Genomic DNA, 25867 nt, shown 5'->3' on the forward strand with positions numbered 1-25867 from the left:
TCCGCGGAATCCAGGACTAGCCCTAGGTATTCCAGTCGCAGAGACGGAACCGACAATGACTTCTAGATATTCAGAAGCCAGCCGAACTCTAGGAGAGTCTGACACGTGATAGACACGTCCTCTTCTAACTCTGAGCCTGAGGAAGCTCTCAGGAGAAGGTCGTACAGATATCCCACGATAGCGATCCCTCACTGCCTCAGCAGTGCTAGGATCGGGGCTTGGTGAAAACCTGTGGTGCTGATGCCAAGCCAAACGGGAGGGCCACAAATTGAAAATGGTCCTCCCGATCGCAAAGCGCAGAAACCTCTGGTGCTGTGTGCATATGGGAACATGCAGGTACGCGTCCATGATATCCAAAAACGCCATAAAGTCCCCCTGATGGAGCGCTGCTATTACCGAGCGAATCGACTCCATCCTGAATTTTTGCACCTTGACAAAACAATTGAGGGCCTTTAGGTCTAGGATTGGACGGACCCCTTCCTTCTTGGGGACTACAAACAGATTGGAGTAAAACCCCTGAAACCGTTCCAGCGAGGGAACTGGCACAATCACTCCCCTGCCCAGTAGATCCTGGCAGGGATGGACTGGCCATTGGGACTACAGGGAGTTTCCCGGTGGGCCGATGGCTCAGTGGGCCGGCTTCAGTGACAGCAGACCGCCACCCCCCTCCGCTCCTCTGTCTCTCCCTTCCCGCAGCGCTCACCTCCTCTCCCTCCCCGCAGCGCTCACCTGGGAGGACCAGAGGAGCAGGGGATATGACAGAGGAGCATGGGGGAGGGGAAACAGCTGACTCAACAGCTATGGCCTGGGAGTTTCTCACTTCTGCCTAATCTTGTCCCATAAAGGGGGGGGGGCACCGAACTGATTATTTTCCCCAGGTGAAATAATGTCTAGCTTACCCACTGGTACTGCCTATAAAAGTACCAGTTCCAGCCGCTCTACTCTAATAAAGTAGATTGGCTAGTGGCTTGTGAAGGTGGAGAGGGGGCTTGGGTGGCCGGGGGGGTGCGGGAGTTGTCCGGCCGCCATGGGAGAGACCTGTCAAAGTGGGCCAGTCTGGATGAAGTCCAGGGCCAAATTTTTGTCCCAGTCCAGCCCTGGATCCTGGACAGCCCCTGACAGAGCCTGCCAGCGATCCGGAGGAAGCTGAAGGTTGGAAGGAAAAAATCTGTTTGGTGGACAAGAGAGAAAATCTATCTTGTACCCCGAGGAAACTACTTTGCAAACCCAACGGTTGGAAAGAAGAGACCTCCACCGAGCCGCGAATTTGCGAAGCCGGCCCCCGACCCGAGTCACAGGCGGGGGCAGACCTTCATGCAGAAGCAGGCTTGTCCGCAGGCTTGTTGGGCTTGCGGTACCAGGTGCGCATCTGCCCCGCAGCGGGGGCCTTAGCACCTTGCAAACTTTTTCCCGCCGCACGAAAAAAACGCTTGGGGGTAGTAAAGAAGGGCCCTTGCTTACAGCGAGGTTCCTTGCCCATTTCCAGACTGTGGGAGCAGCGTGCTCTTACCACCGGTGGCATCCTTAATGATGTCATCCAGGGATGCCCCAAAAAGCCGTTCACCCTTAAAGGGCAAATCCACCAAGGCCTTCTTTGAGGACTGGTCCGCAGACCAGCACTTTAGCCACACAAGGCGGCGCAGTACCACCGCATAGGCGGAGGCCCTGGAAAGCAAGGGAAGCGTATCCAGGGCCGACTCACAGACAAACTTTAGACCCTAAACCAACTGTTCAGTCAGGTCCTTACAGGTTTCGGAAGCATCCTGCGCCTCCAGCTCCTGTAGCAAAAACTTTGCCCGTTCTGTCAGTGTCTGCAAAACCAGAGTCCCGGCCAAAACCTGTCTCACAGCCGAACCCACTACTGTGAACATGGAGCGGGCCACAGCCTCCACTCTCCTATCTGTGGAATCCTTAAAAGGGGGAGCCCCTTTCACAGGCAACGTGGTAGCTTTGCTCAGTCTGGACATGGGAGGGTCCACTGACGGAGGAGAGACCCACTTTTTTTAAAAAGTCCTCCTCAAAGAGATAGCGGGTCGCAAAGTATTTAGGAACAGTAAAAGCTTTTTGCGGCGTATCCCATTCCTTGTATAACAATTTGTCCAAATATGGAATACAAGTAAACACTTTTGTGGTGCGGGGTGGCTTGCAATGCCTCCGCCAAATCCTCAAGTTTTTGAGTGTCCCGCACCGCAGTGATAAGAGCTCCAACAAATTCCTTATCATTCATTGACCCTGAAGCAGAGTCATCCTCACTGTCCGCCTGGGTTAAGCCTGCATCATCTGACATGACAGAACCAGAGCCAGAAGCAACGGCAGGATATGATTCTGTGTCAGAAACATCCCCAGAAGCAGGCTCACTGAGGGGCCGCTTTTTACCCCCCTTCTGGCCACTTGTCGCTTCAAACCTGGCGAGAAACGCCTCAAGGACTGCAGACATTGCCTCAACAGATGCGGCAGGGGCAGGGGCATTAAGGGTTAACTCAGGCATTGCTGGGGCAGAAGCACCAGGTTCAGGCTCCATGATGCCTCACCGCTGTGTCACCCAGCACTGCAAGGCAGAACAACCCACCGGTCACCTTCCGGCTGCAAAAACAGAAGGCAGATGCCCCCAGGGAACTCACCACCCTACCCGGTTGCAGTGTGAGCTGAAACACTGAGGTGTGCTGACAAGTGCTGGCTGCGCTGCGTCTGTCCCTCAGGGATGATTTGCGGTCTTCAGTCACAAGAGGCCATGACTTTTCTAAGATGGCTGCCGTCTGAGGTAAAAATGGCTGCCGACCATGTAAACCGCGACCACTGCAAAATGGCCAAACGCAGTTCTAAAAACCCCAGTGACGCACACAACACAGAGCAGCACACACAGCAGCACCCCCCAAATGTAAAATCACAGCCCTCCGCAACACCCGTCCCCGGTGGCATAAAAAGACCCCAGGAGGCCCCCCTCACAGCCGCTACCCAGTATGGGGAAGGAGGGAGAGGAAAGGGAGAGAGGAAAGCAGGGCGGACCCTCAGTCGACCTCCCCAGGGGAAACACCAGCCATACCACCTTGCCAGGGCAAGGGGCCACTACTTACCCGTCCTGCGACCACCAGCTGGAGGTATCCCGGACAGAACCAACGTCCACTAAACGGCATGGCTGTCGGCCAGACACACTGTGACAAGGCCATAGAGACCAGTCATATGTGTGTCCTGGAACATGTAGTTCCCCGGCTGCCCCTGGAGCAATGGGGCCTGTAGTGGACGACCCAGAGCTGAGCTGAGGGCCGGCACACGCTCGATGGCCAAACATGGGGGGACTACAAGAGTCAAGACCCAGCCTGTCACCCAGTCGGCAGTTGATAGAAGAATCACAGGATTCAAAAATGCAGGAACAAACAAATGAAAGCGGAAAAATCGCAAAAAAATTTCAGAGTACAGGGACTCCAGAAGGCCATGTCCTCTCCTGACAATTAGGCAGAAAAAAACTGGAGCTGCTGAGGCAGAGTGTGGGTTATACCCGGGGGACCACGCCCCCTGGGAGGAGCTGTACTGAGGAAAGTGTTTTTAACACTTAAAGTGCTTTTTTTCTGCCTAACTCTCCTGGAAGGATATAACCCTAAGGTCAAAGGCTGCTGTGTCCGTCCATGAATGGAAGAGAAATAGGGTCAGCATCCATCTGGATTTTAGACAGGATCAGATCGGATAGCAGCGGGTGTCAGCAGACATGTCACCGCCCACATTCCATTGGGCTGGAGAGGATGAAACATCCTACGGGGAACACAGACTGCAATAAAAACCCGTCAGCGATTCTATTCAAACTATTATAAAAAAAAAACACTTTATCTGCATCCCGAGGAGCCCCCAACCCCCCCCCCCCCCCCCCACTCATGGTAAACCTAAAAAACACTTCTACAAGGATTTTGGTAAAGATGGAAATAATACTGCCAGGGATTTCTCCCTAGCTGTATTCAGTGTAAACTTTCTGGTCAAACTATGAACCCCATTTACAGACCTACTTGTGTGATTATTCTGTGATTATCAATCCCTCAAGCACCAACTCACTTCACAGAAACATGTTCTGATTTTGTGCCAAAACCAGAATAAATGAACAAGCATTAAAAAAATGTATAATTAAAAGCTTATACTTTTTTTTTATACTTTTTTTCCATTTTCATTGCAGCTTATTTTTTCCTTCCTTTTTGTTGAGCTGAACAAAGGAGCAGAACAAGTGGTGATTTTTAAGGAAGGCCCCTTTTTTTGCTGCACAGTCTAGGCTTGTCTTGCAACAATGCAGCTCTGTGGTTGGCCCGTGCTCGAGCCAAGTTTATAGAATAAGTCATGTTTGCTTTATTCAAGAAACCTGCTGTGCATGAAGAAATTACCTGCAGGTGACTATCTTCCCATGGATCAGTGGTTTGGCAAGGTTTCTGAAGCATGCAAATCTAATTAGAGCTTAGGAAACTAATTGGCCAGGAACCCAGTCTCCTTAAATATGACAATTCAACTTCAATGTATTTCCAGCTCATAGTTACACATTATAAGAAGCCTGGATATAGATTTACAGGGACCACCGTGTTTTGCTTACATTACTGTAGCTATATTGGAGTTTCTTTTATTCTTTTCTCTCATTTTGCTTATTATTTTGTTTGTTGTGTCATAAATATCCTAAAACCAAGAAAATGTGTAGGAGAGAGTACCCAGCACAATCCTGTGCGATTTCTCACAGCATGCATATCTGAATTGCAATTCCTATATTCAATGAGACCACCAATTTTCCCATTACTAGACCATGAATAGGTGGTTCAGGGTGAGGATGGGAAGTTCTTTTTTTTTTTTTCAAGGTTTAGTTGCATTATTTGGATTAACACTTTGGGTTACAACATATTAATTAAAAATAAATTCTTACCAAATAAAAAGAAGAATATCGCTTTAAAGAGGTGATTAGCACCTGTGCCCGGCAGCACTAAAATTGTCTCTGAATCCCAACCACGATTCTACCTGCACTGATTTTGCATGTTCTCCCTGTGCCTGAGTAGGTTTCCTCTGGGTACTCTGGTTTCCTCCTACACTCCAAAGACATGCTGGTAGATGAATTGGCTCATGTCTAAATTGTTCCTAGTGTGTGTGTGTGTGTGTGTGTGTGTGTGTGTGTGTGTGTGTGTGTATGAATGTGAGTTTAAAGCGATGCATACATTGTTAGCACTATATATGTACCTCAAATTTAAAAAAAGGAAAATTGCTTGGGAAAAGGATCTGTAGACATTGAGGGTATTTAGCAAAGAGTTGTTCTTGTACGATACTTATAAATGGAGCAGATGCTGCTCCTAATTAACAAAAGGGGTGCATGTCCTTTTGTTAAAGCGGGGGTTCACCCTTAGAGGGCACTTTTCCCCCTTAGATTCCTGCTTGTTTTTACTAGGGGAATCGGCTATTTATTTGAAAATATGTGCAGTACTTACCCGTTTACGAGATGCATCCTCTCCGTCGCTTCCGGGTATGAGCTTCGGGAATGGGCGTTCCTTCTTGAGTGACAGTCTTCCGAGAGGCTTCCGACGGTCGCATCCATCGCGTCACGATTTTCCGAAAGAAGCCGAACGTCGGTGCGCAGGCGCAGTATAGAGCCGCACCGACGTTCGGCTTCTTTCGGCTACGAGTGACGCGACGGATGCGACCGTCGGAAGCCTCTCGGAAGGCTGTCACTCAAGAAGGAACGCCCGCTCCCGAAGACCCATACCCGGAAGCGACGGAAGAAGATGCAGCTCGAAAACGGGTAAGTACTGCTCATATTTTAATACAAATAGCCGATTCCCCTAGACCGAACGAGCAGGAAGCTAAGGGGATAAAAAAATTTTTTTTACAAATGGGTGAACTCCCGCTTTAATTAGGGGCACCTATGTTCTGTAGCTCTGACAGACACAGCACCAAGAACTGGAGAGCTGCAGCTGTATGCTTTGATCTCTATGCCACCTTTGCTCCCACTCAGCTCAGAGCGGAAGGGAAGAAAAAGGGGGGTAGATTCAGGTAGATATTACGGCGGCGTATCTCCAGATACGCCTCCGTAATTTTAAATCTGCGCCGGCGTATCGTTACGCCGATTCTCAAAGGCAGATACGCTAAAAAAATAGGCTTCCTCCGCCGACGGAACTTGATTGCGGTGGCGTAGAATTGTGTGCAATATTACGTTGGCTGCTAGGGGCGCTTCCGTTGTTTTCGGCGTAGAATATGCAAATTACCTAGATACGCCGATTCACAAACGTACGTGCGCCGGCGGTAGTTTTTTACGTCGTTTGCGTAAAGGCTTTTTCTGCGTAAGGTTGCTCCTGCTATTAGGAGGCGCAGCCAATGTTAAGTATGGACGTCGTTCCCGCTTCGAAATGTGAATTTTTTATGTTGTTTGCGTAAGTCGTTCGCCAATAGGGCTGGACATAATTTACGTTCACGTCGAAACCAATATGTCGTTGCGCCGTACTTGGAAGCAATGCACACTGGGATATGTACACGGACGGCGCAAAACGTCAATCATGTCAGGTCATCATACATTTACATAAAACAAGCCCCCTTCCACATTTGAATTACGTGCGCTTACGCCGGCCCCATTTACGCTACGCCGCCGCAACTTACAGAGCAAGTGCTTTATGAATACTGCACTTGCTCCTGTAAGTTACGGCGGCGTAGCGTAAATACGATACGCTGCGCCGCCGTAAGAAGAATCGCACGTACCTGAATCTACCCCAGGGTTGGTAATGGTAACCCTACTGCTCTGCTCATGTAGTGCAATTACTGCACAAGCAGAGTGGGGGTTGTGAGCTGTTAACTGTTGACTGCTGACATCCCATATAATGATGTTATACCTGGTGGGAATCTGTGTCAGTTTTCTATCATCATAATTATTGTATTCCCTCTGTTAATCAGGTGCAGACCTGAGCTAGTTTCTTTTTTACCTGAAACATATCTATCTGCTCTTTTAGACTGTTTCACACTGAAAGCGCCAGCCCTTAGCGCTAAAGCGCAGCTCGTTTTAGCGTTGTTTTAGCACCGTTTAAGAAGTGCTTTTACGCCACTTTTAACCCCAAAAAAGGATTTAAAACTCCCGTTTTGCAGTGCTTTCTAAGCGCTTTTCAGGCTTTTTGAAATCGCTACCCATTCATTCCAACGAATGGGTGTGCAGCATGAAGTTCAAAGGGTTAAAGCAGGCTGTGTGGAGCCGATACAGCGTCACCTCAGCACCTCTCAAATGCTCTCTGCATGCGCGGGATTGACGTCATTGTGGCTCCAGCCACTCATACAGTCTGAGCCCAGGCACATCCGGCACACCCCGTGCGCACGCCTATGGTTGTAGCATTTCTACATATATAATTAGATTATGTTATGTGACCATTGAAGATGAAGTGTATTTGTTGTTAGTGCTCAGTGTAAAGCAGTGTATAAAGTTATGTCAGGTTATTAAATGAAACCTTTGTGTTCAGTACAATGAATTACCAAACTTCACACTTGCTTTTTTTCAAGCTTTCACAATGAGTCTACTCAGCTCAAGTGATAGTTTGTGGAGTCTTGTAGTATGCATACTGTATGTACGCATACTTCTTTGTAAGAATTAATTTATTGGGTTGATAACACTCGTATTGAATCGTGTGGCCATATGTAGAGAGGAGTCCAGGAAAAGTGAGTTTGGCTCCCAAGGTTTAGTAAGAAAAGAGAATGTGAGATGATACTGTCCTCTTGTGGAGAAATAGGTCATTTTAAATATCCAATCTGACGAAAAATTCACAGGGATGTCAGGTTTTCAGCAGAACAAGAAAACAATAAATAAATGATGGTATCTGTCTGACACCACAGCTCTTACAAACGTATATGCATAAACAACTGAGGAAATTATAACTAGAACCATTGTTGATACATTGGAATAAATGTTCTCATCTCCCTTGCTCATAAATGCAAAAAATACACGGCATGCGCCGTTCGTGAAAAAATCCCAGTGCGCATGCTTGAAATTCCACCGCAACTCGTCATTGCTTTCGTGAACGTAAATTACGTCCAGCCCTATTCGCGAACGACTTACGCAAACAACGTAAAATTTTCAAAACTCGACGCGGGAGCGACGGCCATACTTAACATAGGATACGCCTCATATAGCAGGGGTAACTATATGCCGAAAAAAGCCTAACGTAAACGATGTAAAACAATGCGCCGGCCAGACGTACGTTTCTGAATCGGCGTATCTAGCTCATTTGCATATTCCTTGCGTAAATATACGGAAGCGCCACCTAGCGGCCAGCGTAAATATGCAGCCTAAGATACGACGGTGGTCATGGGTGGTCATCAAGCCAAAAGCTGTGGCACAGAAATCTCCCTCAGACCTACAGTATAACAAGTCAGAGGGTGACCCATTCTACGAAACCCATTCTACAATCTCACCACATGTAAAATGAAATTTTACATGTGGTGAGATTGACCCTTTAAACAAGTGAAGAACCACAAGCTTACATCAAATAGACCCAGTGACTAGACATGTGCATTCATTTTCGTCCAAATGCATTTTTGTCCAAATTTCGTGATTTTCGCATTTGTTTTAACAAAAGATAACGAATGTGCAGAGTCCCAAATCCGAAAAATCCGACATACAAAATGCTTGATTTTTGGATGAATGCATTTTTAAACGAAACAAAATAACGAAATAATTTTATTTTTCGTACAAAAACAAAATTCTGAAACAAAATATTTCAGTGTACACATGTCTATCAGTGACTAGGAAAATACGTTGGATATATCAAATAACATTGCTTAAAGGGACACTAAAGGTACATGTTTTTTCACCTTAATGCATCCTATCCATTAAGGTGAAAAAACATCTGACAATACCGGCCCCCCCAGCCCCCCCGTTTTACTTACCTGAGCCCGTTCAACTGTAGCGCTCACCCCCGACTTCATCTTCACCGCTCAGTCTGGTCGTTGATTGGCTAGAGTAGATGGATTAAAAGCAGCGCAGCCATTGGCGAGCCCGAGTGATACAGTGAGCAACTATAGCTGCCGGCTGTATCACGGGAGCACGCCCGCAAGAACTTACCACCATGCGAGCTCACTCGCATGACAGTGAAAAGTTATTGTGGGCAGGACCAGAGATAGCCACCGAGGGACCCCAGAAGACGTGGATCGGGGCCACTCTGTGCAAAACGAGCTGCACAGTGGAGGTATAACATGTTTGTTATTTTCATTAATTTTAATTCTCTTTACAACCCCTTTAACTACTTGCCAACCGCCAACCGTCCTTTTACGGCGGCAAGTCGGCTCCCCTGCGCAAGAGCCCGTCGTATAACGTCAGCTCTCGCGCAGGCCACTAGGGGCGCGCGTGCCCCCGACTCCCGTGCGCGTGCCCGGCGGGCACGATCGCCGCCGGGCACACGCAATCGCTCATTACAGAGCGGGGACCGGGAGCTGTGTGTGTAAACAAAAATATTAAAATAGTAAAAAAAAAAAATATTAATAAAAATGCCATAAAAATACCCCCTATTTTGTAAACGCTATAACTTTTGTGCAAACCAATCAATAAACGCTTATTGCGATTTTTTTTTAGGGAAAATATGTAGAAGAATACGTGTTTTTATATATTTTTGGGGGATATTTATTATAGCAAAAAGTAAAAAATATTCATTTTTTTCAAAATTGGCGCTCTATTTTTGTTTATAGCGCAAAAACTAAAAACCGCAGAGGTGATCAAAGACCACCAAAAGAAAGCTCTATTTGTGGGAAAAAAAGGACACCAATTTTGTTTGGAAGCCACGTCGCACGACCGCACAATTGTCAGTTAAAGCGATGCAGTGCCGACTCGCAAAAAGTGCTCTGGTCTTTGGGCAGCAATATGGTCCGGGGGTTAAGTGGTTAAGCGTGTGTCCATTTCAAGTTGTTGTTGATAATCTTCTTGGCACTGTTGCTAAAATAACAAGTTAAATGACAGTACTGTAATCATTTGGAGGAATTGTCCCCTGTTTAAATGTATTATATACTTTTATTATGTACACCTGTCAGAAGAGATGTATAGAACTGCCACTGCTGGCCTCCTGCCGAGAATGCCAGTTGCTTGGCTGTGTATGTCATCAATACTTTTAAGACACTGATCTAGAACAAACATGCTTTCAATTAGTTTCAGAAATGTGTCAGAATTCACTATCTCGATAATTATTCCACTTCATTGACTTACAAAACTTTGACAGTCAAGGAACTAACATAACTCCTTATCTAAGCAAGACAGCCCAGATGTTGCATAAAGGAACTTCATTATGAGAATGGAAAAATAGTCCTAGCACAAGCCAATCAAATGCTGAAATATAGCTTCCTGTACACTTATAGCTGCCCAAGTAAATATCCCAAAGGACAGAAAATGTTCTTATCGTAAGTTTAATTAAAAAAAAAAAAAAACAAACGTTTGCCTTTATTCATGCATAATAATAACTTTGTGCCTGTAAAGCCCCGTACACACGGTCGGATTTTCGGCCAACCAACTTCAAAATCCGGCACTTTTCTAATTTCTCCGACCGTGTGTACGTTCCATCGGACCAACTTTTTTGGCTTCAATCGGACAAAAAGTTGGGTCTGTGAACGGACCAACTTTCTGTTCTGAAAAGTCCGATTGTGCAAAGTGCGACCGTGTGTACAGAAAACCATCGGATTTTTCCAAAAAAGCTAAATGCGCATGCCCCGAAATAAAGAGCACCCGGAAGCCAGCTGTCTAGTAAAACTAGCGTTCGTATTTGAAATTGCTCATTCGTCACGCGGCAAGTTTCGAAATCTCAAATAGCAGCGCATATTCTATTTTTCTTTAGAATGTCCTAATATGTACATCTGCTCAACTGGTGATACGGACGGATTAAAAACAAATGTATTTACTTTGGATTAGTGTATTTTCTGGATATGAATCCAGCCTTTTTTTTCTTATTTATTTGAAATGCAAAACCAATAAATATCCCCAATTCTTTATGCTGGGCAAAGTAATAACTACCCTATTTATGTCCCTTCAATTTTAGCAAAGGGCCTGCCTACTCACAAACTTACATTTGACTTTCCACTCATAATGCACAAGTTTTTAGCATCATCATTTTATTTAGCAAAAAATGGGAAAAATAATAACAGATCCAAATACAAAACAACAGGAAGGCAGCAATTGAAGAACTGGTTGAGTTGGCAAAGCCTCTGTACCCCAGGGCATACATAAATTAGGTTATAATCTCCAAACTTGGGGACCTGAGCATTAACTAAAATATAAGGAGCCCAAGAAGATTGTGGTCTCCAAAAGATGGGGAGCAGCAGCAGCAGACATATTTGTGCCCAGGCTGTGGTACTTCAACAGGCTGATATTTCAGCATACAAAACTGGCCAACACTCTCCACACTTCACACCTCATCAGCTGAAGCGTTATAATTTTTAACACTCACACCACAATACCAAAAACAATAATATCTAAAAAATAAAGATTTTATGCCATAATTCGAGCATTTTTTCTTAAGCCAAACCAAACAAAACATACTCAACTACAAATAATAGCAAAAATATGTTCAAAATCATAGATATTTAAAGATAAATTAGTATCCCCTAAAATCGGGGCTCTGAGTTGGCCACTGACCCCCATGCTGCTGTGGTGGGTTGGCTTGCTGGGGTGGGTTGGCTTGCTGGGGTGGGTGGGCTTGCTGGGGTGGGTAGGTTGGCTGGGGTGGGTAGGTTGGCTGGTGTGGCTCGGCTTGCTGGGGTGGGTGGGATTGCTGGGGTGGGTAGGTTGGCTGGGGTGGGTAGGTTGGCTGGGGTGGGTAGGTTGGCTGGTGTGGCTCGGCTTGCTGGGGTGGGTGGGATTGCTGGGGTGGGTAGGTTGGCTGGTGTGGCTCGGCTTGCTGGGGTGGGTAGGTTGGCTGGTGTGGGTAGGTTGGCTGGGGTGGGTAGGTTGGCTGGTGTGGGTAGGCAGGCTGGTGTGGGTAGGTTGGCTGGTGTGGGTAGGCAGGGTGTGCTTGGAAGCTTGTCTGTTGTTGGTAGGCCTGTTGTACATTGGCTGGAGGTGTGTGATCTATATCACAGACATGTGAAATAGGGGTTAGCTCCCGTTTCCTGGCCTTGCTAAGGAGCTGGACCATGATCCCCTCACATAGCTCCCTTTGATCGGCATCAATCTCCCGTAGTTTGTTTGCTATAAAACAGCCAAACCCTTCTGCACTATCGGGTGCTGTGGTGATGACCGATGTGGCCCTACTTAGAAAATCAGCCGTGGCATCATCCAGATGTTGCCTCTTCTTGGCCCTTTTCCTAGGAGGGTTCAGTGTAGGGATTCTACATTGTGTGGACTGTCTGCTGGGCCCAGCCTCTTCTTGGCTGGCAACGTCCTGTGTCTGAAAAAGGAGCATCATTTTATTTTCTTGCCATCATAACAACACATTAACATCATAGTCAGGGGCGTACCTAGAGCATTTTGCACCCGGGGCAGATCCAATATCTGGCCCCCCCCCCCCCCCACACGTTAAAATGTACAAACACCCCACTGTGCCCCCTGCATACCTCTGCATCCTTCAATATCATTTTGTTACTACTGTGTACCCCTCTCCACAACTGCACGTCTGGATCCCTTTACATTACCCAGCACCCTACACCTCTGGTCATGTCACCCCCCTAGCAACGCCACTGATCATAGTATATCTGAATGCACATATTTTCAGGAATACTATACCTGTGTCAAGCTGAGCTCCTCCTCCTCCTCCTCCTCCTCCTCCTCCTCCTCATCCTGAGTTGGTTCAGCCTCAGTATCTGTGGCCTCTGCTGATGCGGATGCAAGTGTGGACAGATGTTTTCTTGGCTCTGTTTGGTCCTTTAAAAACATCAGGCTGCTGAAGTACCATAGCTTGGGCACATAAACATCATCTGCTGCCGCTCCCGATCTTTTTGAACACTCAATCTTCTTGAGCTCCCTCTTAAAAGTGCTCCTCAGGCCCCCAATTTTTGCTTTTATTTGGGTCTCGTTGGCCCTGGGGTACACAGTCTTTGCTTCTGCCACCAGTTCATCAATTGCTGCCTGCCTTTTATTTTTATTGGAGTAGTCTTTATTGGTGACCTGCCACAGACATGTGTGTGATCTATAGAGATCAATAAAAGCAGTGATGAATGCTTTGGAATTAAGCTTTCCACCCTTTGCTTTCGGCATTATTTGGATGAGATATCTGCAATAAAGGATACAATACGACCAATAAGTGCTTGCTGTAACTTCCTAACCTGCTTATACAATCTCTGTTTGCTCTAAGCTAAATCATGCAGTAACCACTAGTGTCCCAATGTATTCACCTACCTTCGTTCCGCGTAGACCTTCGGCTGCACGTAGAGTCGTTCCGTTAGGTTCGTGCATGCGTCCGTGACATCGAGCGCTCGTTCTTGATTTATATAGCCTACGCATGCGTGAAGCTTCGCTCTACGTGCGTCATGACGCTGGGGCGGGACCACAATCCTTTTTCTTCATGCGACATTCTGGGATGTGTGAGGGAGAATGTGATGGCGGAACCCACGAAAACGAATAGGCCCCGCAGTGGAGGCGTTTATAGAAAACACAAGGCCACCCCCATGAGCAAGGGGGAGATGGTGGAGATGGTTCGCATCTTTTAGAAGTACGATTACGATTGTAAACTTGAAAATTATGATAGGCCCAACAGCCATAAAGACTGGGTTCTGGAGAAGGTCCTCGCGGTATTGGAAGGAGATTATGGTATCCAACGAACGAAAGACCAAATCCGCAAACGATGGTCAGATTTGAAGCACAGAGAGCAAGAAAATTTAGAAGCCATTCACCGCACCATTATCAAAAGAAGTAAGTACATGTAATTTGAGAATTATTTGTCTGTACATTATAGATGGATGAAATTTAATGATTTAGTTTTCTGGTGGGGCCTACAGAAGAAGTTAATGGAAGATTAAAAGCAGTTCATTAAAATTGTAAAGTTTTTATTATGTCTTGGCTACTTTTGGCAAATCCTTAATATACTGTATTCTAATTTTTTCAACAGGACAAAGGCACAGAGAAAGACACCACAGGGGACAAAGGGAGGCTTCCCTTGGCCGGGCTCCAACAGGGGAGAGAACAGGGGAGACAACAGGCCCCAAATCTGCCCCAAAACGTAAGTTAATAAAAATGCTTATGTGCTTTTGCCAGTGACAGGGGTGTTTAGAGATAGGACAAACGCCATGGTGTCAGGACTGAACTTAAGGGGTACATTACACTTTATGTTAGATGCGTGGCTCATCACTGACCATTAATGACGCATTTACAGGGTAGAGATGGGTAGAGGAGAGGCCCTGGGGATCAGAGTCACACAGAGTCACGCCTGCTAGATTTCACATCATATAAACCATATTGCCATAGCAAACAAGAGTGATGGGTGCCATCTGCCTGAGTTGTTTAATGTGGCCTAGATATAGACATGTCTTCATAGATTTTATATGACATCATACTCCTGTTCCCTAGCATAGCGTTTATTGTAATAATGCATAGTGTAGTACACTAGTGTGGCGCAAACTGGTTCACCAGGGCAAGATTGGTGGACTTTAAAAGCAGCACATGTGATTATGTTAATATAATGTAATTTTGGCAACGATTCATAGATGATTTATTCTTTCATTTTAGAGGATTGTGAGTGTGCTCAACACCAACCTTTGCAGGATTTGGAGGATAGTGCCGGACCCAGCAAAGAGCCACCAGTCGACAGCACATCCCCAGACACCAGATATGCTGAGGGTGAAGGAGTGCAAGAAATGCAAGATGAGCCTTCGGAGGTTGTTGTTTGCCCCAGTAAGTTTTTGGAACATGTGCCTTGCAAAATCAACACCTGTTTTTTTTTTCTAGGTCCACACCACACACGCCTACACCACAATAGCAAATTATTTAGTGTATTCAAAATTTGAGCATGTAGAAGGGAGAGGTGGCAGTGGTGTTTAGGTAGATGCATTTGAAGACACATGGATATGCACCTGGCCCAAGATTTACAGAGTATTATCTGTAGTGTGTACATTCACTAGTAGTGTAGGTGTATTATGAAGATGAAAAAGGTTGTTAGGACTAATTGAGTGTCTAGGTTTAGGTAAGTATTTCAAGAAAATAGACCCCATTGTAACATTTTGGTTTATTTTGGGATTGCCTCAGTCACTTCACCATCAAACACATACTAAATTTTTGTCTTTTTCCAAGGCCACCAACTACCAGGATGCACTATTGGTCGGATCAGTGCTGATATGCTGCAGGCAATGACAGAGCTGGAAAATCTCAAGGAGGCTGCCACTGGTGTTCAGAGACGAATCCGGGATTATTACGACCTGTTAGCAAAATTTTAGTTTTTTTCTATCGTTGTTTTATAATTACAAATGTTCCCTCGTGTTCAAGGTTTTATCATGGAAATATTTGTAATTAGCCTTGTTTGCACATGCTCAGTTTGTGATAATTGAAAGAATTTGCACTAATTCTATTTGCACTACGCACATTTTGTAAAATCTGAGTTTTTTCTCCCAAAAAAAGTGTTAATGGTAGGTCATTACCACAAAATGACTATCTTTATGTGTGATTTCAGGGTCTCAGCTGAGTGTTTATCCACTCTTCTTCTCCTGGTGCCTACAAATGTCATTTTGTTATATTTTAAGGGCTTGACCTTAAAATCATACAAAACTGCACATATAGAAATGCCCAATGTATCGAGGCCAAAAGTGGAACAACTTGTCATTCTGACCCTGGGATTGCACCAGGAGAAGGAGAGTTGGTAAAGACTGTGCTAAGGGTCAGTTCACATCAGACGCAGTTCCATTCATTTTGGTGTGCATTTTTGTATGCGACAAAGATGCAGGCACAGGGTTTGACATGCACTCCATTATGGTTCCGGTTGGCTCTAGCTCACAACATGGTAGTCCGTTTCCGGTGATAAGGCTAACTACATGTTGTGAGCTACAGCCAACCACAACCCACGGGGCGCATGGAGACCACTGTGCATGCATTTTTGCCACACCCAAAAATGGAACACAGAATGAACAAAAGTGCATCTGGACAGACATTTACATTGCTAATTTTTTATTTGTTGCGTGAAGAAAGCTGAAAAAGGAAAAATTTTGATGTAAAAAAGTTTGCTATGTCTAGGGCTGAGTTTGAAAAGATGCATGTTTAGCATTTTACCCAAAAAATACACAATTGTGTTATTCCTGAACTAACAATGTTTTTTGATTTTGTAAACTGCCAAAAAGTGACATTGGATTGTGCAGGATTGAACAAATATATTTTTTGAAACATTTTGTGGATTATTATTTATCTGATCACTACTACCAGTATATTTGCATATGGAAAAGGTGTGTATCAGAAACAAAAAGGCATAATAATAATACACATAGCTGTTTGTAACTTTAGAAAGGCTAATTAAACATTTGGTTGTTCTAAAATATTTAATGGTAATCACAGCAACATTTCATTAATCAGTAAAATAATAGTAATAAACAAACATAACAGCATCTTGTAAACGAATTTAATGTTTTCAAAAGGAACATCCTAAAGGTTCACAAAAAACTAAAGGACATCTTGCTGCCAAGGCACTGCCCCTCTACCCACAAAATACTCCATATATTGCTCCCGCACCAGACGGGCATTCTGGGAGGAGACAGCAGGTCGAGTTTGTTGCAGGGCTGGCATCACTGCATCTTCAGCTGGACGTCCACCTGAGGGGTCATCAGTATGCCCGGAACCTATGTAGTTAGCAGCATTCCTCCGTAGAAAATTATGGAGGATGCAGCAGCACAAAACAACATGATTTAGTTTGTATTCCGCCAAGTGAATGGCAGTCAGAAAAAGCCTAAAACGACATGACAAAATGCCAAAGGCGTTTTCAACCACCCTTCTGGCACGAGATAGTCTGTAGTTATATATCCGTTGCTCACGAGTGAGGTTCCTCATTGGAAAGGGCTTCAAAAGATGTTCCCCAAGAGCAAACGCCTCATCTGCCACAAATACAAAGTTGAGGCCCTCCACGTTGTCCTGCGCAGGTGGCAAATGTAAGGTGCCAGACGTAAGACGCTGATAAAATTCGGTATGAGCCATGACACCTCCATCAGAATGACGACCATTCATACCGACATCAACATATAAAAACTCATAATTTGCTGAAACAATAGCAAGCAGAACTATGCTGTTAAAGCCCTTATAATTATAAAAAAAAGAGCCTGAGGCCGGTGGAGGAACAATTCGGACATGTTTGCCATCAATGGCACCCCCACAGTTGGGAAAATTCCACTGATTGGCAAACTGGGCTGCAACATCCTGCCATTCCTCACGGTTTGAAGGAAACTGTGGAGTGAAGCAAAGAAAAATTAGTTAAGACTTGAGCAGAAAATATTATCAGCATTTTGAAAACATACATTATAGGGGCAAGAGAACACTAAAATATATCAAAACATTTGTGGAATAACAATTAAGAAGCAGAGCAAATAATATGCTTCATGACTCCCTCTGGTGGCAGATTAAATACATTTTGTGTAGATAATGTTAAATGCTTAAAGCTTGGCAAGTGGTAAGAACTCTCTCCTTTTCCATGGGACCAATATGGTGAACCAAGGAAGGATCAGGTTGCAACCGACTTGGGTTTTTGTGACTGTCACACCAGAGGGTAGACAATAACATAATATATACAAATAAGACAAAGTACTAATAAAATATTTTGGAGAAATCATGAAGTGTATCAAATGTGAAAACAAAGAAAAAAACTTACCCGAATATAGTCCTTCTGCAGGACTTGAATAATGGCACAGCAAGTGTCCGGAATTATGTGTCCCAGAGCCTGGGGAGAGATCCCAGTAGTAAACTTTATGTCCTGTAGATTTCTCCCTGTCGCCAAATATCGCAAAGTGGCTATGAGCCGTTGCTCTGCAGGAATAGCAGGCCTCATACAGGTGTCCTTCTTGCTAATATATGGGGACAGCAAGTTTAGAAGACGCTGGAAGCAGGCATCGGACATCCGAAGATAGTTCCGAAAATCATTCGGATTATTTTCCTGCAGCTCCCTCAGCAATGCCATATGTGAAAATTGGTCCCGATGAAGCAACCAATTTTTGGTCCAAACAGTCCTCCTCTTCCTGGTCCTGGTCCGGGCTTGAGCAATAGCCAGAACTCCAAGACCATAAATAGCCCGTTCTCTCGCTGGATTCCGCAACATCTCGTTATCGAGCGAACGCACGCAAAGTAACGAGCAAAAAGGCACGAAAATGGAAATCGGGAAAGCACTCACACGAAACGTAAACTAACTATATAGTAGCTGATGGAACGCAACGCGGGACGTACGAAACTTGAACTTCCTCTTTGAATCGCGTGGCCGTACGTTAAAACGTCACTACGTTCGTGTTGGTTGAGGAAAAAGTCCGAGTGTGTGTATGCTATGGGTGTGATCGAACAAATCAATTAAGTCAAAAATCCAAGGGAAATTTTGTTGGATGTCCGACCGTGTGTACGAGCCTTTAGGTAAGGTAAGGTAAGTAAATCCAAAAGACTTCACCACTGCCATCATCGTTAGTAACTGTGCATCTAAATATCTTCTCCTGAACGTTGAGGTTCAAGGTTTAGGGGATTGTTATAGATGAGCAAGATTAGGTTCAAAAAGGGGCTATGATATTTGGGTATTCAAAGTACTAGAGGTAATGTGCTGCTGGGTATTATCTGCAAGGAGAGTCATGGAGCTACAGGATTCCGGCTCTGGCTTATATTTTGGATCAGGGTCAAGGAGTATCTACAGTCTGTTTTATCTGTCTAACTATCCATGTGCAAATAAATGCTTTTCTTGCAGGTATTATTGCATATAGTTGTATCCACTATGGAATGTCTATCACAGCATTGTTGTCTAAAGCAAGATGGCCATACATTATACAATTTTCTTATTCAATTTCCTTTGGATTTACCTTCAACTGTGTAGCGCAGGGGTCTGCCTAATTGCATATAAATTTAGAGGGCCAGATTCACAGTGAGAGTACGCTGGCGTATCTACTGATACACCGGCGTACTTTCAAATTTGCTGCGTCGTATCTTTAGTTTGAATCCTCAAACCAAGATACGACGGCTTCTGTCTTCGATCCGACAGGCGTACGGCTTTGTACGCCTTTGGATCGTAGGTGCAATACTTCGGCGCCCGCTGGGTGGAGTTTGCGTCGTTTTCCACGTCGGGTATGCTAATGAGCTTTTTCCGTCGATCCACGAAGGTACGCGCGGCCATTGCATTCTCTTACGTCGTCGCTAGTCGGCTTTTCCTGGCGTATAGTTAAAGCTGCTATTTCGTGACGTATAGATAGACTTGCCATGTTAAAGTATGGCCGTCGTTCCCGCGTCGAATTTAGATTTTTTTTTTTTGGCGTAAGTCGTCCGTGAATAGGAAAGCACATAACTCACGTCTACGTTCAAAAAATGACGTTTGGTGCGACGTCATTTCGCGCAAAGCACGGCGGGAAATTTTGAAACGAAGCATGCGCATTTCAATCGGCATGGGACGCACTTCATTTAAATGAATAACGCCCCCTACCCGCCCAATTTGAAATACGCGCCGAGAAATACACTACGCCGCCGTAACTTACAGCGCAAAATCTTCCTGGATTTGAAATTCGGTAAGATACGGCGGCGTAGCGTATGTCTGATACGCTGCGCCAGGGCAATTCTTTGTGAATCTGGCCCAGAGTTTTTAGGTTAGACCTCATAATATGTGGTTTTAGTAAATCTAAAGGAAATGTGTATAATGTATGCTGTTGTGTTTACACGAATATGTGAATTAAGGTAATTCTTTGTGAATAGCTTAAACATAACTGAGACATTAGGCATACTATATAACTTCTGTAACTACACCTAACGTGTATTCTCCTTATATTTTGTCTTCCCTGGTTCCTATTATTTCCCCTGTAATAACATGCTAAGGAAATTGTTAAATCCTGTTTTCATTGCATACCTTATCTTAGACATGAATTGCTAGATCTCTGTGCTTTTCTATGCAATTCTAGCAGGTCATGGCTGGTGTGGGAGGCTTGCAGAGTGTTGTACATAGCTTTCTAAAAACATCACAGCCCCTGCCCCAGTGCTCTTCTCAAGAGCCCTCATTCCTTATGTCAGTCTGGAGGAGTGGGTGTTCCTTGGCAGAGGGTATTTGGCTAACATCCATACCTGATGCTGAGCCTCAGTGAATTAAAGAAGTAAAATCTAATGAATAAAAGGGGCAGACAAGGGACAGTAAAGCCTCGTACACACGACCAGTTTTCCCGGCAGGAAAACTGCCAGGAGAGCATTTGGCCGGGAATCCCTGTCGTGTGTATGCTCCCTAGCAGTTTTCCCATCAGGAAAACAGCCGAGAATCCCGATGGGAAAATAGAGAACCTTGCTCTCTATTTTCTCATCTGGTTTCCTGGGGCCCTTTAAAAAAAAAGATTTTGTATTTTATTAAAAAATGACATTTTACACTGTTTCTTTCATTTTTAATTATTTTGACAGTTAGACCCCTTTCACACTGGGGCGTTTTTCAGGCGCTTTAGCATTAAAAAAAAAAGCGCCTAAAAGTAGCTGCATCTGCAATCCCAATGTGAAAGCCTGAGTGCTTTCACATTAAAGCACCTGAAAAACACCCCAGTGTGAAAGGGGTCTTAGCGTTAAAAAAAGCGTCTGTAAAGCGCCTGAAAGAAGCTGTATCTGCAATCCCAATGTGAAAGCCCGAGTGCTTTCACACTGAGGCGCTGTGCTGGCAGGGTGTCCAAAAAAAGTCCTGCAAGCACCTTCTTTGCAGCACTTTATGAGCGGTGAATACACCGCTTCTAATGCCACTTCCCACTGAGGGAGCTTTTTTAACGCAAAATCGCCTAAAAAAACGCCCCAGTGTGAAAAGGGTCATAGCGGCGCTTTACCAGCATTTTTCGGCGCTGGCCGTGTCTGGGATTGTAGATGAGGCTTCTTTCAGGCGCTTTACATGTGCTTTTTTTTAATGCCAAAGCCCCTTAAAAAAACGCCCGAAAAACGCCCCAGTGTGAAAGGAGTCTAATAGCCAGTGACAGGTACTCTTTAAGGAAAGATCTGGGGTCTGTTAGCCCCCATATGTCTACTATGTCCTTAAAAGCATCTCTAATGACACCAAGATCGGAGTAATCAGATGCTTTTACTATTTAAAAATAGCACTGTTTACATTCCATGAAATCGGAAGTGATAAAAATGCTCATGGCTTCCAATATCATACACCATAGGAATGTTAATAGACGATCCGGATCCGGTCTCCGATCACCTCTATTGTAAACCGGCGCACCTGCCGGATTGGATGCTGGCCTCCCTGCCGGGACAGGATCCAATTAATCTACCAGCATGGCTTTTGGAGTGTGGGAGGAAACTGCAGTACCTGGAGGAAACCCACACAGGCACAGGGAGAACATGCAAAATCCAGATAGGTAGTGCTGTGGTTGGAATTCAAAGCACAGGCAGAAGTGTTAACCATTAAATGTAAAAAGAGAGTTATTGTCATACAAATGTTATACCAAATAAAAGCCTTGCAACTAAAACCAGCCACAGATTTAGAGGTCAGGTGGAGAGAGGGGCATACTCTGACTGCTCTCCGAGTTTCTGCATCACAGGGCACCCATAAACCTGCAAAATTAACTTGTCTGCCTTTCGCTTTCTTCCTGCGAACCAGCAGTAGAAAATAGCATCTGGTATCTTATTCTTTGCTATGGGCAACACCTTCACATTCCATTGCACTAACTTTCATAAATTAATCTAGTAAATTTAATAAGAAAAAACTCTCTATGCTTATAAGATCCAGATGGTCTTTACCAAAGTATTCGATTTCATAAATCTCGCTTTTTTAAATTTTTGTTTCAGATACACATTTAATTATCTTCACATGGCATATTGTAACTATATACTGTATGGATTTTACATGGTAGATATATAAATATTTGATATGAAACCTAATTTTAATGATTATTTTTTATTTTGCAGCCAACTGTCTGCAGACGATCTTGCAAGAGTTCCTCCTAACTCAACTAGCAACATATTGAACAGACTTTTGGTCACTTATGACCCAAGGATCAGACCAAATTTTAAAAGTTAGTTGCTTTATATATTCATACTGTAAATTTATTCTACGTTTCCTAAATGCATTTTAATCACAACTCAATTTCAAAACTCTAGTTACGCTAGATCTCAGATATTCATCATCCAAAACTACGTTAGTACTTCGTTGTCCTTCTCAGGTCTTCTAAAGCCTCGTACACACGACCGAGAAACTCGACGGGCTAAACACATCAAGTTTCTCGTCGAGTTCCTTGTGAAGTCGTCGAGAAACTCGACAAGCCAATTTTCTCCATTCCCGTCAAGGAAATAGAGAACATGCTTTCTTTTTGGCTCGTCGAGTTTCTCGACAGTTTCCTCTACGAAAATGTACACACAACTGTTTTCCTCGGCAAAAAAATATCTCCCAGCAAGGTTCTTCCTGTTTTTTTCCGAGAAACTCGGTCGTGTGTACGAGGCCTGAAAAAAAAACATTTAGCCATCAGTGGTTATCCTGATCCATGTTCCAAACTTATGTCCATCCTCCTGAACACTGGACGTTTTAACACTGCTATTAGGCCTCGTACAGACGAGGGGATCTCCGCTGGAAACGGTCCGCCGGACCATTTCCAGTTGAGATTCCTCCTCCGGATTTTGATCCAATGGCTTGTACACACCATCGGATCAAAATCCGTGCGGAATACATCCGCGGTGACGTGTCGCGCCGTCGCCGCGATGATGACGCGGCGACGCGCGACGCTGGAAGGTAAGTACGTCCACGCATGCGTCAAATCATTACGACACATGCAAGGGAGGGGAGCGGACGGATTGATCTGTACAGAGTCTGTACAGATCAATCTGTACAGACGACCGGATCAATCCGCTGGACACGATTCAAGCAGAATAGATTTCTTAGCATGCTAAGAAATTTCTATCCGCTTGAAATCGATCGGCCGGACGAATCTCCGCGGATAAATATCCGCTAGGCCGTACAGACGACCGGATTTGTCCGCTGGAACTGATCTGCGGATCAATCCCAGCGGATAGATCCGGTCGTGTGTACGAGGCCTTAGGGGCGTTTGGCTTTTTTTTTTCTGCCTTTAAAACACTCATGCATGTTAGCCTATGTATCCATGATGCACACATAGGCATTTAGAGAAGTTGAGAGGCCTGGGCATTTAGAGGCAGAAAAAAAAGCCCTCTGCCAGAGCGTCAAGGAGCAGCAGCATTTTGACGGAGAAAAAGTGATTGAGCGTTAATTAATTTCACTGCCCAGAATCGATTATTATTCTAGCCAGTGAAATTAATTAACTCCCTAAGTGCACTGCACACGTTAACAAGTGTCAATTACTTGTTCTGCCAAAACGCTGCTACCAGGTGGAAAGGTGTCTAGGAGAGATGGCCAAAGTATCCAGTGTGCGTAACGCCTAATATTCTCTCATCCACACAGAGCCTTAGGCCTCGTTTACATTAGCAGTTAAAAACCATGCAGTTGGGCGGCAGTTTTAGCACCACCCCAAACTGCATCCTCTTTAGCTGCAGATGTGTACATATACTCAGCATGGCAAAAAGTATTCCTGCAGTACCACCCACTAGACACAACCCATTCAACTGAATGTGGGCCCTCTGTAACTTCTGTTGGAAGGGACATTTTAGAACATTTTCCATCAATCAGCAGCTACAACATATCACTTGCAGCCACTGCTCAGCGTATTCCGACAGCCTTGTCAGAATACAGTGTCCCAGCAGGTGAGGGGGTTTGATGTATTCCACCATCCATCTCTCGCTGGCTGAACGAAAGAAAATGAACCATGTATAATATTCAGCTTAAAGTATAACTAAGGCCCCTTTCACACTACTGCAACTTCAAAGCCGTGCGATTTTACCGCGGTTTCGCAACCACGATTTTGCCGCGATTCGTGGCCACGATTTCAGGGATAGCCGGAGTAAGTGGCATCAAAATCGGACCAAAGTAGTGCAGGGACAAGTCGGAATGACTTGAAGTCGTACTAATATGAATGGTTGTCATTGGAAATCATGGGGAACGACTTGTCATACTACTTTGCCATCACAAATCGCGGGACAAGTCGTATAAGTGTGAAAGGGGCCTTTAAATTAAATTTTCTGTTTTGGATAGAGGGGAGAGGGATTAGAATTCCTGTTAGTTTGTATTGCTGTCTGTCGACCTGTTAAGGAGATTCATCCTCTTTATTTGTCCTGTTTACTATTATCATTAAAAGTGACAGTAAAGAAAATCCCACATTTTGGGTTGTCCCAGAAAGGTATTAGAGGGGAAATCTTTCAATGGGTGCACTATCTCTGGTGACTTGGGGAACCCCAGGGAATTCCACAAGTTTTCAGGAATTTCCTCTCACTCCCTGTTTGGCTATGGGACAGGAAGTAAAGAAATATCTCTGAAATGGGACACAGATGGCAAAAAATAAATCTGATAGGGGTTATAACCCTCCTTTACCTTTATCCGAAATGAAAAAAAAAAAAAAAAAAGTTTTACCTATAGTTCTACTTTAGGCATCAATAGTCAAGTCGGGGTTCAAAGTCATATAAAAGTGTCAATATTGGAGTCAAGAGCTGTTGGAGTTATATGTTCAAGGTAGGCTTCAAAGTCAAGTACCCAAAACAAGCATCAGAGTCAAGCATTAGATATGAAGATTAAGTCTAGGTTCACATTGTCATGCGATTTGAGAGATCAGCCTATTGGAGGCAATGGCACTGTTCCAAGCGGTGCAACACCGATTTTTCAGCACCCCACCGATTTGCAAATGTAGTTCCTTCACTACTTTTGACGATTTCAGGTGCGACTTCAATAGACATCTGTGTATGAAGCCACACAGATGTCCATAAAGTAGCACATGAAATCGCGCTGACCTTGCTACTTTGAAATTGCTCTACTTTAAGTGAAATAGCGTGATTTCAAAGTAACATCAATGTGCACCAGGGCTGTAGTGCAGTCAGAAGTCTGATTCCAGCAACAACACCTCGCACACATTGGTTAATGTTTTCTGTGTTATGAGTTTTGAATGAAGGTCTCACCCATGCATTTATATTGGGAGTTCTGGCAGCCTCTGCTTTATTTTGGATATTGATCGACAGAACAAGCCTGGCTGGATTAACTCTGACTTTTCACATTAGCTTAAAGCCCAACTTTAACCAAAACTTTTATTTTCATTTTTTGGATGGAGTGGGGAAGGATTAAAACCTCTGTCAGGTATTTATTGCTTTCTGGATCTTCACTCTGTAGGTATCCCTCCTAAATTTTCTTTCCGGTGACATGCGGTCACAGGTAAATGTAGTGATGAAAAATTTCTCCAAGGAGCACACAGACTGCAACAATAACATTTTTATTAGGACAATGGGGAGATGTTACCCGTGTCAAGTTTTTGTTGGTATCTGTGTCTTCCTTGGTAGCTACAGATTCTTTCATTTATTGTTCAAATAGAGAAATTGCCCTACTTACAATTAAAATGTGGCAGGCCTCGTACACACGACCGAGAATCTCGTCGTAAAAGAAACGTTGTTTTCCTCAACGAGAATCTTGTCAAGCTTTCTTTGCATACACACTGTCAAGACAAAATCTTGTCGTTCTCAAACATGGTGACATACAACACGTACGATGGCGCTATAAAGGGGAAGTTCCATTCCATTGGCTCCACCTTTGGGGCTGCTTTTGCTAATCTCGTGTTACCGCGTGTTAGTAAAAGTTTGGTGAGAGACGATTCGCGCTTTTCAGTCTGTTCCAGCATGACGAATGTGCTATCTCCATTACGAACGCTACTTTTACCAAAGGTGCGCTCCCGTCTCATACTTTATTCTGAGCATGCGCGGGTTTCTAAGCAT

At 44.5% G+C, this 25867-nt stretch overlaps 1 protein-coding gene across 1 annotated transcript in view; it reads left to right on the plus strand.

Moving 5' to 3' along the window:
- Nucleotides 1-25867, plus strand: part of GLRB (glycine receptor beta) — a 199423-nt gene that overhangs the window by 73130 nt on the left and 100426 nt on the right. Inside the window, exon 3 of the mRNA XM_040332238.1 lies at nt 21962-22068. Coding sequence (XP_040188172.1) covers nt 21962-22068 — 107 coding nt within the window. The remainder of the gene's footprint in view (nt 1-21961; nt 22069-25867) is intronic.

Source organism: Rana temporaria, chromosome 1 (genome assembly GCF_905171775.1).
Source record: "Rana temporaria chromosome 1, aRanTem1.1, whole genome shotgun sequence".
In the NCBI taxonomy this organism is placed as follows: Eukaryota; Metazoa; Chordata; class Amphibia; order Anura; family Ranidae; genus Rana; species Rana temporaria.